The sequence below is a fragment of the Cydia pomonella genome, chromosome 6, assembly GCF_033807575.1.
Source record: "Cydia pomonella isolate Wapato2018A chromosome 6, ilCydPomo1, whole genome shotgun sequence".
Classification (NCBI taxonomy): domain Eukaryota; kingdom Metazoa; phylum Arthropoda; class Insecta; order Lepidoptera; family Tortricidae; genus Cydia; species Cydia pomonella.
The window spans coordinates 16,569,615-16,584,023 of record NC_084708.1 but is presented as its reverse complement, the minus strand read 5'-3'; the positions used below and the strand labels follow the sequence as shown (position 1 = coordinate 16,584,023).

Genomic DNA, 14,409 nt, shown 5'->3' with positions numbered 1-14,409 from the left:
GTATAAATTGGACGGAATAGTTTGCTATCGTAAAATCACCTACATACTTTTACTTTTCGCTAATTTAAGAAACTATAAAACAGCGGATAGATAGGCTGTAAAAAATAACCCGGACGTCGGACTGGGTTTCACAATATCAAAATATTATAGTTTACATTTACAACTGACGTCACACAACCGTAATTACCGCCTTCTTTTATCTCATTTGTTATTTTTCCAATTAATAAGTTTAATAACATTATAGTTCGTGTCATCCACGATGACGCACCGATTTGTCAAATCTAACCTTTAAAAACGTAACAATAGAAGTCAAGTCACGCGTCGTTGTGAATGACACGATTTGTATGTTGTAAATTTAATCCTTGTCTTTGTATTTCAGATATCCCAGTATCAATGTGGAGACTGCTCAAGAACCCAGTGTACGTTGTGACGTGCCTCGGTGCTTGCATGGAGCTCATGATCGTGTCCGGGTTCGTCGTGTTCCTACCGAAATACTTGGAGACGCAGTTCAGTCTCGGCAAGAGTCAGGCCAGTGTTTTCACGGGTGAGTCTGTTACGACTAGACTCGTACTCAATTACCCTGTGTAAGGGGTTGGCGGGGTGGTAGTAATGAGAAATTTTATTTTCGAAAACCAGAGAATAAAGACAATACTGTAAAACATAAATGTACTTTAAATTTACCAAAAACCTTCGAGTAGTCGAGCCTTAAGGACGTTCGGAAGTATTGAATCATTTAGTACTTTTGCCACAAGCGCCTAAAATTAGTCAAAAACACCATCACATACATTTTTACCAAAACATGCAACTCTCCGAACGTTCCTAAAGCGCTATAAATTGCAGATCTGTGGGCAATTTTCAGTGGAATAATATTGTGAAGGATGGCCTTTAATGGACGAGAAGGTAATAGGCCAAAATAATTAAAATTAATAGTAAAAAAAAGACAGTTGTGAATATTGACCAAAACGTTGTCCAAAGCATTATGCGGACAGTCAGAAAACACAAAAAATCTAAGGTGGACTTTATGTTATAGGTTGTGTTTGCTTATAATGTCGAATATGCTCCAGTTCGTCATTATATTATCCAAAAACTAATAGCTTATTATCTTTTTTTTTGTGTATTCTAAAATAAAACTTCTCAATAATTTAAGCCAACCCGTTACGTGGTGCCTTGCCTCGATGCTTGCATGGAGCTTATGGTCCTGTCCTGGTTTGTCGTGTTCCTACCGAAATGCTTGGAGAACAGTTCAGTCTATGCAAAAGCCAAGCCAGTGCCTTCACGGGTGAGTCCAGAATAATTATACCCTTAGGTCCCTGGCCAACAACCTGGTGCACGGGATTACATGCCGTGGAGCCTGTGGAGTTTTATGTGTAGGTATTTCTCAGTTATAGCAACGTTTTATGTCCAAAATACACAATAACGTATACGCTGGCAAAAATCACTATACAATCTGCATTACGGTCAGACTTGTTTGTTGGTCGACGCTCTAATTCTGATAATTATACATTGACCATTGGCCGCGCTGCATTGTAAATAAATACTGCTGCAAAGAAACATGCTATTTTATCCATAGACGTTTGTTCTTTGAATAAATAAAAAACAACAACCTGTTTTTACTATCCAAAAGGACTACAGAGGTCACCGGTGACCACAGAGCTGGTAGCTTCCTCGCTCAATGAATAAGTCTTGATACGGCGAGGAAATTCTGCTAGCATCGGCACCATGCCGCAGGGGATAATTTTTTATTATTTTATTTTAAAACTAGTATTATTTATTTTTAGATCTTGTTGTGTGTGTGGTTTTAAGTTTTGTAGTTTCCTCGGATTATATATATTTATATTATTGTAATTTATACGTTTTTTTATTTAATTTAATACTTGTATTAAAAAAAGAATAAAATATTTAAAAAAACATACATCTACATTTCATCCCACTCTAATAGTTAGTACCTATAAAACTTTTAGAAAGATGTTACTCATATGCACGCTAATTTTGATACAAGCAATAATTTAACAATAAATGAGAACTATTGAGCAAGTTTTATATATGCATTTAACCTTGGCGTAAGTTTGTTGTCACACTACGATAAGAAGCGGCATTTAGCTCCAAAACTATGTGCTTTATGTGAACTATCTATCAAGCATGTCAAGGCCTATTGTTTAAATTTGTTCCTCAATCAATAAAGTGCCAAATAAGAATATTACGTAAATTGCTCCTTAGTAACAGAAAAAATACCTACTACTACCACTAGACTATAATTCAAACGGTTTCAACTTCAATGCGTCATTGCGCCGCTCTTTAGAGCAAGGAATACATTAATCATTTAGATTTCCTTTATGGGGTCAGTTCTAGTTTTTAATCGCGGAACATTCAAACATGTAACACATTTTGTTGACCGTGTTAGATTCCTAGACGTCCATCATGCCAATGTCTATTTTGAATCATATTTGTTTATTGACGTAGTAAGTTTGCCGGGTTATGGCACAGAATAGATACTTGTTTCCTAAGTCTATTACTGTCCTACAACAACGAAGTATTAAAAACAGCTTTAACATGTTGCTACGCGACACGTGAATTATTCAGTGCCTATGTCCTACAGGCTTTTATTGGTGTTTAGTGATTGATGATTGGCATTTGGTTTGAATATGCCGATACATTTCATATAAGCATATTACTGCGAGCCCAACACTCTATATTGGATTTCATCTGAACTTTGCGGAACTTTTAAATTACGATATAACTTATGCTAATTATGGCCCGTCTTAATTTCTTATGTTGCGATGCCACAAACTGTGGTGCCCGAATAGTCCATGCGTCTGACTTTCGACCCTGAGGGCCCTGAGGTCGTGAGTACTAATCGTGGCTCGTAATGCACTGAAAGAAATGTTTGCATAACTGTAACAAAATTTTGGTTACAGTTTACACAAAAATTTTGACTTGCGAACTATGTGTTATATGTTACAAAACCGTGTTTGGCTATCAGTGTTCAGGTACTGGGTATACACTACAAAATAAGTTTGTAAATTTATGCAAAGTTTATTGTCTTATAACCGTAGTTTAGTTATTTAGTAAAGTTACAAAACCAGTTCGGCTATCTATTTTTTTCAGTGTGATTTACGGAAATAATACAGAATATTATTTGAGTTTACGGAGCCATCAATCCGTAAAATCTAGTCAAGTTCACGGAAACGCATGAATCTCAATCTTGTTATTCTGCTGTGAAACAAAGATCTTATTACGAAATGTTTTCCAGGATCCATTGCTATTCCCGGAGCATGCATCGGTATATTCATGGGCGGCTGCCTGCTGAAGCGGCTCGAACTGCGACCCAAGGGTGCCGTTCAGTTCGTACTGATCTCCAACACTATATGCCTCTCGTGCTACGCGCTGTTGTTCTTCCTGGGCTGCGATAACATCCAGATGGCCGGGACCACTATTCCGTATACGAATGCCAGGTTGGTTAGAATCTATATCCTAGATGTAGTAGGAATCTCAGAGTCGCAAATGTTGTTTTAATGGTCTAAGAACATTAAGTGTAAATTTTTTGAGTGACATGAAGAGCCGCAATCGTAGCTCCAAAGAATATATGCAGCTCGCGAGTTACCTCTGCCCTAGTTGTTACTTACTCCGAACTGTTTACCACTTGTTTGGCAGATAACTTTATACCTAGCGCTGTTTCAGTCGTATTTAATGTTTGACTAAATACACACGTGTATCTGTACTTGCAGTAACCTGGAGCCGTTCAAGGTGAACCTGACAGCGGCGTGCAACTTCAACTGCCTGTGCACGGAGACGGACATGGAGCCGGTGTGCGGCAACAACGGGCTCACGTACTTCTCGCCGTGCCACGCGGGCTGTTCCGACTCCTTCTCCTCGCGGTCAAACTTCGCCAACTGTGCCTGTAAGTGAACCCACAATTTTTCATAAATAGGTTATTGTAAGTTGTGTTATGTATTAGCAAGTTGTGTTTGCCTATAATTGGGTGAATACTCCGGTATGATTTTTGTGGTTATTATTTAAGTCCGATTGTATTTGTATTACACCTGTTGGCAAACCTTAATACATAAATAAAAACTGATACCTTTACAATTCTCTGTAATTTGGAAGTGGAAGCGTCTCTGTCAAACAAGGGGATGTTCGGTTTTGGGTTTGGAGTATCCAGGACCACACGAATCGCACTTAAAGTTTTATTAAAAAATTATCTAATGTTTTCCTGATATTTACGCTTTTTACGACTTAATCACTGGACACAAATATTATGATGCTTTAGCCTGTCAGCGCTACGTAGCGGCATCGGTAGCTCACCACCAAAGACTTAACGCATAACTTCGATAATTTTGAGCTTGTTTAAAAAGAATGTTCTCGTTAGGCGTGGCGGGCAACGCGCGCGGCATGCCGGGCGTCCTGAACGGCGCCTCCGCGGCCGCGCTCACCGCCGCCGGCGCGCGCGAGTACAGCGAGGTCACGGTGGTGCCGGTCGCCACGGCCGGCGCCTGCAACCCGCCCTGCAACACCATCTTCCCCTTCCTCGTGCTGCTGTTCTTCATGACCTTCGTGGTGGCCGTCACGCAGATGCCGCTGCTCATGATCGTGCTCCGGTGAGTACAGCGAGGTCACGGTGGTGCCGGTCGCCACGGCCGGCGCCTGCAACCCGCCCTGCAACACCATCTTCCCCTTCCTCGTGCTGCTGTTCTTCATGACCTTCGTGGTGGCCGTCACGCAGATGCCGCTGCTCATGATCGTGCTCCGGTGAGTACAGCGAGGTCACGGTGGTGCCGGTCGCCACGGCCGGCGCCTGCAACCCGCCCTGCAACACCATCTTCCCCTTCCTCGTGCTGCTGTTCTTCATGACCTTCGTGGTGGCCGTCACGCAGATGCCGCTGCTCATGATCGTGCTCCGGTGAGTACAGCGAGGTCACGGTGGTGCCGGTCGCCACGGCCGGCGCCTGCAACCCGCCCTGCAACACCATCTTCCCCTTCCTCGTGCTGCTGTTCTTCATGACCTTCGTGGTGGCCGTCACGCAGATGCCGCTGCTCATGATCGTGCTCCGGTGAGTACAGCGAGGTCACGGTGGTGCCGGTCGCCACGGCCGGCGCCTGCAACCCGCCCTGCAACACCATCTTCCCCTTCCTCGTGCTGCTGTTCTTCATGACCTTCGTGGTGGCCGTCACGCAGATGCCGCTGCTCATGATCGTGCTCCGGTGAGTACAGCGAGGTCACGGTGGTGCCGGTCGCCACGGCCGGCGCCTGCAACCCGCCCTGCAACACCATCTTCCCCTTCCTCGTGCTGCTGTTCTTCATGACCTTCGTGGTGGCCGTCACGCAGATGCCGCTGCTCATGATCGTGCTCCGGTGAGTACAGCGAGGTCACGGTGGTGCCGGTCGCCACGGCCGGCGCCTGCAACCCGCCCTGCAACACCATCTTCCCCTTCCTCGTGCTGCTGTTCTTCATGACCTTCGTGGTGGCCGTCACGCAGATGCCGCTGCTCATGATCGTGCTCCGGTGAGTACAGCGAGGTCACGGTGGTGCCGGTCGCCACGGCCGGCGCCTGCAACCCGCCCTGCAACACCATCTTCCCCTTCCTCGTGCTGCTGTTCTTCATGACCTTCGTGGTGGCCGTCACGCAGATGCCGCTGCTCATGATCGTGCTCCGGTGAGTACAGCGAGGTCACGGTGGTGCCGGTCGCCACGGCCGGCGCCTGCAACCCGCCCTGCAACACCATCTTCCCCTTCCTCGTGCTGCTGTTCTTCATGACCTTCGTGGTGGCCGTCACGCAGATGCCGCTGCTCATGATCGTGCTCCGGTGAGTACAGCGAGGTCATCCGTTTTTGTCCGATTTAAAAAAAAACTAACATTGTAATATTTTACTGGCATTTAGGCGGATCAGTCAGTCACATCACTCGATTTTTCATATTTCTATGGGCCATATCATTCGCAGACACTATCACCCGATTTTAAATTATGTTCCATTGGTTAGCAATACAGGATGAACTAAAATGGAAGCCCCGGCGGAAAACCTATTTGACTACATGCCAAATCTCGGACTTGGTGCACGGACTGTAATACTGGCTGCGAATCAGTTTACACTCAAAACTCGTCGTACGTTCCTTGTCTAAATAATGCTCTCTTTTCCAGGTCCGTGAGTGAAGAGGAGCGTTCGTTCGCGCTCGGCATGCAGTTCGTGATCTTCCGGCTGTTCGGCTACATCCCCGCGCCCATCGTGTTCGGGAACCTCATCGACTCCACCTGCATCCTGTGGAACAAGTCCTGCAGCGGCGAGACGGGCGGCCGGTGTTTGCTCTACGACATAGAACAGTTTCGGTTCAGGTACGTGTTCTATTTTTTTGTGATTGCCTTACATTTCTTATTGCGTTCAATAATAGCAGCCAAAACCTGTCATTAAATTCATTTATCTTGAGACTCTTTTAAAGTTTATAATTAAAGTTCTTGTTTACGTTATTTGATTTAACCGTTTAACGGGCAAGACTGAAAAATTTATTTTTTCTCAAAAAACGAAAAAAAATACAAAAAGGTTATATGGTGGTCTTTTTTGAGGCTGTTGCCCTAGAAAGGGTAATAAATGTATATACTTAAGTGAAAATTCTAAGATACTGAACCTAGTTATGAAACCTTTAGACTTTGCCTCCTTGTGTGTGTTATACGCTTGTACAATGGGCTGTGCTCTGAAGAAATGTAGGACATGATGCCAACGGCCACTTTCTATTACCGCACCGCTCGCCGTCGCGCAACGCGCATATCACCTCTGGTGTTGCAAGCGTCCAAAATCAGTATAAACTTTGATACATCACGCCAATCGGAGGTAATACCTCTACCGTTGAAGCACTCTGTGTCGGATACCTAAACTTGGCATTTTGACATATCCTCGCTCCCTCCCTATATTGCATGTTTTTGGCCATTAAAGATTGAAATTGTATGGAGAACAAAATCATAAAAAGACTGTTTTACAGATACGTGGGGTTGTGTGGCGGCATCAAGATCGTGGCCCTCGGCATCTTCCTGGCGGACTGGTGGCTCGTGCGGCGCCGCCGCCACCTCGAGCAGGCGCCGCCCCTCGACGCGCGCGACCTGGCCGGCTCCATCATCAGCCTCGACAAACGTAACTATCCATACCGACCACCTACCTACCTACAGGATGCGTGGCCCTCGGCATCTTCCTGGCGGACTGGTGGCTCGTGCGGCGCCGCCGCCACCTCGAGCAGGCGCCGCCCCTCGACGCGCGCGACCTGGCCGGCTCCATCATCAGCCTCGACAAACGTAACTATCCATACCGACCACCTACCTACCTACAGGATGCGTGGCCCTCGGCATCTTCCTGGCGGACTGGTGGCTCGTGCGGCGCCGCCGCCACCTCGAGCAGGCGCCGCCCCTCGACGCGCGCGACCTGGCCGGCTCCATCATCAGCCTCGACAAACGTAACTATCCATACCGACCACCTACCTACCTACAGGATGCGTGGCCCTCGGCATCTTCCTGGCGGACTGGTGGCTCGTGCGGCGCCGCCGCCACCTCGAGCAGGCGCCGCCCCTCGACGCGCGCGACCTGGCCGGCTCCATCATCAGCCTCGACAAACGTAACTATCCATACCGACCACCTACCTACCTACAGGATGCGTGGCCCTCGGCATCTTCCTGGCGGACTGGTGGCTCGTGCGGCGCCGCCGCCACCTCGAGCAGGCGCCGCCCCTCGACGCGCGCGACCTGGCCGGCTCCATCATCAGCCTCGACAAACGTAACTATCCATACCGACCACCTACCTACCTACGGGATGCGTGGGCTTTGCGGCGTTTTTGGCTACGTGATTCAGTGACAAACTATAATTTCTAATCTATGGCGACACCGGGACGTTGCTTCTAGTGGTTCCGCGAAGTTTGCGTAGTGAATATACGCAAAGCATTACATATTGCAGACGATTTATGGCGTAACACTGGGAAGACACCGTTTTTGGTGGCTAAATTGACGCGACGGAAATGGTACACCCGTTCGCAAAATTGCATTACCACTGTACGTACTTTGGCTCCATGTAATCAATCGCCTATCACGTTTATATTTCTGGTCATAATCACGTTAATAACATATTTATCGATAATTTCAGTATTCGAAGAGTTGCCGTCGGCGGACAACGCGAGCGGTTTCCGATCGGGCTTGACATCGGGCCTGAGCTCTGCGGCCACGTCGCCGCTCGAGGCCGACGCGGAGCCGCGGGCCTCCATCCAGCGCACGGACTCGCAGTACTCGCAGGTACATTACTCTTACTCTTGATTATTTCAACACGAGTGGGTGCCGGTCGGACGAGACGTCGGAACTGAGCTCGGCGGCCACATCACCGCTCGATGCCGACGCGGAACCAAGGCCTACATCCAGCGCACGACCTTTTGATTTTGACATAGAAAGCCACACAATAACTACAAAATACTACTTACTTATAATTTTTCTGAAACTTGCTATGAAATCATGACATGACTTACGTCAAATTAGGTCCGGAAATACTACATATCATGTGCGATAAGTGAAGATGATATTTAAAGGAATTTCATACTGCCTTACACACCTAGGACTGTAAAGCAACCTTCTTTTGTTTTTTAACTTCAAATTGTGACAACGTCTTGGCATTCAACCATCAACAAATAATATTTTCTCAAACTTGCTATGAAATGATGACATGACTTACGTCAAATTAGGTCCGGAAATACTACATATCAGGTGCGATGAGTGAAAATGATATGTAAAGGAATTTCATACTGCCTTACACACCTAGGACTGTAAAGCAACCTTCTTTTGTTTTTTAACGTCAAATTGTGACATCTTGGCATTCAACTATCAACAAATAATATTTTCTCAAACATGCAATGAAATGATGACATGACTTACGTCAAATTAGGTTCGGAAATACTACATATCAGGTGCGAAGAGTGAAGATGATATGTAAAGGAATTTCATACAGCCTTACACACCTAGGACTGTAAAGCTACCTTCTTTTGTTTTTTAACGTCAAATTGTGACACACCGTCTTGGCATTCAACCATCAACAAATAATATTTTTCAGTTAGCTTGGTACGGTGATCTGTTGTGCATATTCGTTGCTAAGAAACGGCGGTGGCGCATCGCGCAGGCGCGCGGTCTTGCGCGCGTAAGGCACCGCTGGTAGAGTAGCGAGCCGAGTAGGTCACCACAAAACAAATTGACTACAATTTTTTGTTTTAATTACATGTTTGAGAAAAGCACTATACAAATCTCGGCGAGAAACAGGGTTTCAGGCCGCGTATCTCTATCCGGCTTCGCTACGTTCAGCCGTCTATATCTACTTGGCGTGCAACCCTACGTTTCCCGGCCTCTATAGTAATGTACTATTACTGTGACTCGGGGAAGTAATTACTTAGATCTACTCGCAGGAGTCGCAAACAGCGCGCAAGAGCTCGCGCGTGCTGGTGGCGTCGCGGCACCTCCGCAACGACTCCAAGACCATCCAGCTGGAGAGCACCCACTACAAGTCGCACTCGCGCTCCGGCTCGCGCGACCTCAGCCTCGACCAGCTCAAGCAGCTCGCGCTCAAGAGCGTCGAGAACCTCGACCTCAGCGTGCTCCCGCTGGCGCCACATTTGTGTGGCGACGAGGTAAATGCTACTGATTTGTTCTTAACACAATTAGCCTAACTGATTGGCTTAATGTACAGTCAGCATCAAAAGTAGCGGGTGAAATAACGCTTCATAAGTATCTACCATTCTGTAATAGCTAACCAAAAAGTGATGTCTTTAATGTAGAAGACCTAAGACTGTAAAAGATGTATTTTTGAACGCGAGTTTTAGAAAATTATCTACATTTGGAAAAGTTATACGGAATATCAGATATTTTTGGCGCGTTGTTTCATCCGCTACTTTTGATGCTGACTGTACCTAATGAGAATATTCACTTTCGACAACGTAAAATAAAGCTATTAGCTATTGGTTTTTCGGTGCATTCCCATTGGTCCCCGCCTCATGTATGGCAGCGGTCACGTGAGACTGCAACAAATGGATTTTATAAGCCACGGACCGAGCTGACTTTGTAGGGACAGAACGTCAAATTACTAAGAAAATATAACGTTTATAATGGCACTCGGACTTTGTCACGTCGAAGTCGGTACAGAGGTCGCCTACTTTTCATCAGTCTAATTAGTTTCGTAATCGGTTCAATAACCTGATTAGACGGTCATAAATCAATGTAAATAAATATTGTTGCAGGAGAGCAAACGGCTGCTGGAGTCGGGCGCGCTGCGCCACCGCCGCACCGGGTCGCGCGAGCTGCGGCCGGCGCCGCAGCGCCACCAGCGCACGGCGTCGCACCACATCACGCTGGAGCCGCGGGAGCTCGGCCTGCAGCTGCAGAAGGGCCGCAGCGTCGACCAGCTCGCTCCGCCTCCGTCTCGCCCGCCGCACGACCCCTGCGTCTGAGTGGGACATGTTTATCCCCAGAAAACTCGTATCTCCTGACGTGCCCGTACATCTGAAAGCTGTTTTCTGCCCTAGATTAATAAAATATATATATTTACTTCTAGCGGTAGTCGTTTCCTTCAGCAGCAAATGTCTTTCGTTAGATATGAGCGCGTTAGAAAAAGTGAGTTATCTGTGGTCCCGCTTCCGAGCGTATAGTGATATTTAGTGAAATTGGGCTCCGCTCGAGCTCATGTCCTGTCGAATAGTAGCGATAGTACTGAATGAGTGATTTGGATCATATCTATGTAGTTACGACGCTTTAAAGAGATCTATCTCAGTAGAAAACCCCCATAAAACTATAGTGAACTTGATCGATCGGGAGCCGCTGTGAATAAAATTTAAAGAGAATATACCGCAGTTTTATCGTACGCATTCTCTTAAATGGTAGCCTTTTAATGTAAACTCATTTAAAGTGTTACAGTAGGCGTCGATATCATATCGGTTAATAAATAAAACCCCTATAAGAATGGTAAATTCGGACTGCGATATAAACTTTCCCCATGTGCTTGTGTTAGATATAAATATTCAGTATATTTACACTCGGGTTTTCACCGTAGCTTTTCTTATAAAGCTAAGGATTCACTAGCTAGGAAATAAATGTGGAGCGATGTCCCGCGACACAATTTGCCAGGCAAAATTTTGCAGTCACTGTTTTCTGACGTCGCATGACATGTCGTCGACATTTGGCACGGGACATTTGTCCCCTAATGAATCCTTGGCTTAATTAATAGTTTTAATTAATTAACGACCTTGTTCATAGATTATTGTTGATAAAAATAAGAAATACTTCAGATGTATTCTTGTCAATGAAACATAACATATACAAGTGCATTCATTTTAAAATCTTACACATTAAGAATACTTTATTGAATTGGTATGTATGATTAAATTGTAAATATTATTTTCTGCATTCATGCAATGCACTATTTACAGACTAATTAGATATATTTTGTACTTAATTTATTCAACATTTTACTTTTCTAAAATATGAGAAGACTAAAATGAAATAATATAGCACACACATAATAGATGCATAGCTCAATCATTTTAATTACACGTTTTGATTTCAATAATTATAACTTTATTTATGTACAAAAAAACATGTTTGCAACAGCTTTTATTGATTAGAATTATTGTAATTATCGTGATTGTGCTTTAGACCATCTAATTTCTGTTGTGATATGCCCACGCAAATCACTGCCATTTTGTTGTTTTTTTAAATCAAAATATTAACATTAAAATCAAAAAGTGCCACATGACTCAAAGTTCAAGTTCTGGTTTGATTGCTGGCCTACAACTTTTGTACAAATGAAATCTATCCTGCCTTCTTCTACAATTAAAACTTCTGCTTGCACATATAATAAACACTAAGTAACTTTTTTTTTTAATTGTAAAGCACAATATTTTACACCTAATCTGGCATCATAACATTCCCTTAAACTTGTAAAAAAAACTTATCAACATTTTCACTGCGATTGGCACCAATCACAAGCTATATAATAAAGGTATGTAAAAAGATATGTATATGTCAATTTTATATTTATTTATTATGATCTCAAGATGGTGATGACTGCTGGTTATAATTTTGGTTTTATAACTTGATGTACATTTGTTTATTTTTTTTAAATATTTAAGTTGTAAATATTATTTTTATATTTGGATAATGTTAATTTAATTTGTAAAGTAGTTTTTTCATGGCTCACTTCCTGTAAATTTTATATGATAATAATCTTAGACTTTAAATATGTTCTACAAATTTCTTTGGTGAGTTAAAAAATGTCAATTCTCGGGCTGATGTGTTGAAATAAGTAATCAATTATTATGGTAGAGTATTATTTTATTATGGAGCAAGTATTTTAAAGCAATATATATTTATTGCAGAAAAGACAAAGGAAATTAGTAAGTCATCCATGTAATATATTTGTTAAAAGAGATAAATAGTTTGATATGAAAGAGAGTGTTTTATCTAAAAATGCCTTATTACAATAGATGTTAAGACTTGATACTGACTTAGTTGTATTTGTAAAGTTGTTATCTGAATCTTGGAAGGAAATGGTTGAAGATAGCAACTCCAAAACTAATTTGTTGCATTTAGTCAATAATAAAATTGCATACTTATTTTAAAATCTTGCTTTATTTAAATACTAAAGAAGACTTGGACAGATCACTGAGCCTTCTCCACAGCAACCTCTTCTTCCATCTCTCCTGATGAAAAGAATAGGGAGAACTCATTTTCATCATTATATTATTCAACTCAAGCAGATACTTTACATTTACAGTATGGTGCTCCTGAGTAGCTATAAAAATAAATTAAACCTACAATATTTTTAGTACCACAAAATAATGAGAAAGCATGACTTTTTATGAAGGTGAATTTGATACCAAGATTAGAAATACAAACATCTGCATTTGTATTATTGAACTTTACATAATAGGTTCTGAATAAAGAGGTATTGATATGGCAGTTCCCAATGTGAGGAAAAAACACATTCTAGATATATCCTCTTCTTTCTTTCCCATACACCGGACAAGTGTCTTGTATGTTTGAAAGGCCTACTTGAAGCCAAAGTCAATACCTTTTAAGAGTTTTTTTGACAATTTAATAAATTTAGAATCTGCTTGGTGTGAGGTACACTTCTGACTGTGTCACGGGGTACCTAACTACCTACATGGAGAGACAGCAACAAGTTGTTAGACTATTAAGGGTTTACACAATCTAAATCTAGTTTTTATGGGGGACAAGAATGGACTAAATGCTGGGTTATATGATGGAAATACAAAGGACTGCATAATAAACTCATAATTACTAAATACTGGTAATAAAAACCACATTCTACAAGATCTACATTTTACTTAACAGTATACTTATTCTATACTATTAACATAACAAATGCCATCATAATTATCTACAACTGTAACACTTAATCTAACTCACCACATTCATTGATAACAACTTTCTTGGATACTTGCCCACCCTTGGAACCCAACTTTTCCATTTTTTGCACAATATCCATCCCTTCAACTACAGCACCGAAAACAACATGCCTGCGGTCCAGCCAGGGAGTGGCGGCTGTTGTGATAAAGAACTGAGAACCATTAGTATCAGGGCCAGCATTAGCCATGGACAGGATTCCAGGGCCAGTGTGCTTCAGCTTAAAGTTCTCGTCCTTGAAAGTGCGCCCATAAATAGATTTGCCACCAGTACCATTATGGTTAGTAAAATCACCACCCTGGCACATAAAACTGGGAATAATTCTGTGAAACGAAGAACCTTTGTAGCCGAATCCCTTTTCTCCTGTGCAAAGTGCTCTAAAGTTTTCTGCCGTTTTCGGTACCTCTTCAGTATGAAGTTTCATCACAATTCGGCCAAGAGGCTCGCCGTCCGCAGTGATATCGAAGAAAACCTTCTTTTCCTGTTGAGTTGAGGCATAACGTAGTGCAGCAGCTGAATACACTGTTCCGTTAATAATAGAGCGCCGTAACATAGTTGCCACCGACATCCTGAAATGGATAAAATAATTTAACATGAATTGTAAGTCGTTTGTGGTATAGTATCATATTCACCGACTTCACCGTGAATGTTTTTACCTTGAACACGTTGATGTTCGGGTCACTAAAATAAAAAATACCACGAAACTCTGCCAGCGATATCAATTCGAAAAATTATAATTTAACCTAAAACAATCCTCCGAGCACGCCTAAACTGACAGCTCAATCAAGCTAATTGTCATTGACAAATAGGAGTAAATATCATCAAATTTCAAACAAACAAAAAAAAATCGAATTATCGTGTCCTCTATCCTCATCGTGTCCTCTATCATGAAATATGCCTGCATTACTTTCGTTTAAAATATGAAGGAAATAAATAAGTTAAATAACACTTGCACCGTCTGCCGTCTGGGCTATCAAAATCACTGCCA

The 14,409-nt window shown here is 43.1% G+C and overlaps 2 protein-coding genes across 3 annotated transcripts in view; one reads left to right on the top strand and one right to left on the bottom strand.

The window, feature by feature from the left end:
• LOC133519121 (solute carrier organic anion transporter family member 3A1-like) overlaps positions 1-12,615 on the top strand; it is a 76,945-nt gene extending 64,330 nt beyond the window's left edge. Inside the window, exons 11-19 of the mRNA XM_061853058.1 lie at positions 380-544; positions 3,251-3,452; positions 3,726-3,898; positions 4,367-4,595; positions 6,136-6,327; positions 6,969-7,117; positions 8,113-8,258; positions 9,410-9,631; positions 10,238-12,615. Of these exons, the coding sequence (XP_061709042.1) occupies positions 380-544; positions 3,251-3,452; positions 3,726-3,898; positions 4,367-4,595; positions 6,136-6,327; positions 6,969-7,117; positions 8,113-8,258; positions 9,410-9,631; positions 10,238-10,447 (1,688 nt within the window). The 3' untranslated portion in view covers positions 10,448-12,615. The remainder of the gene's footprint in view (positions 1-379; positions 545-3,250; positions 3,453-3,725; positions 3,899-4,366; positions 4,596-6,135; positions 6,328-6,968; positions 7,118-8,112; positions 8,259-9,409; positions 9,632-10,237) is intronic.
• LOC133519120 (peptidyl-prolyl cis-trans isomerase-like) lies at positions 12,605-14,339 on the bottom strand. 2 transcript variants are annotated; one of them, XM_061853056.1, is made up of 3 exons: positions 14,078-14,339; positions 13,425-13,990; positions 12,605-12,694 (listed from the first exon to the last, which is right to left on the bottom strand). In XM_061853056.1, exons 2-3 carry the CDS (start codon positions 13,987-13,989, stop codon positions 12,654-12,656), a joined length of 606 nt encoding a protein of 201 aa, XP_061709040.1. In that variant the 5' UTR covers position 13,990; positions 14,078-14,339; the 3' UTR covers positions 12,605-12,653. The 2 variants fall into 2 exon arrangements, with proteins under 2 accessions (XP_061709040.1, XP_061709041.1); XM_061853057.1 differs by lacking the exon at positions 12,605-12,694 and having other exon boundaries at positions 13,321-13,990; positions 14,078-14,335.
• Positions 14,340-14,409: the final 70 nt, after the last annotated feature.

Bases quoted from the DNA above. Each gene is read 5' to 3' on its own strand.
- LOC133519120 (XM_061853056.1), bottom strand. From the start codon at position 13,989: ATGTCGGTGGCAACTATGTTACGGCGCTCTATTATTAACGGAACAGTG. The intron at 12,695-13,424 runs GTGAGTTAGATT...TCTTTTCATCAG, and splicing joins AGTTGTTATCAATGAATGTG to GAGAGATGGAAGAAGAGGTT.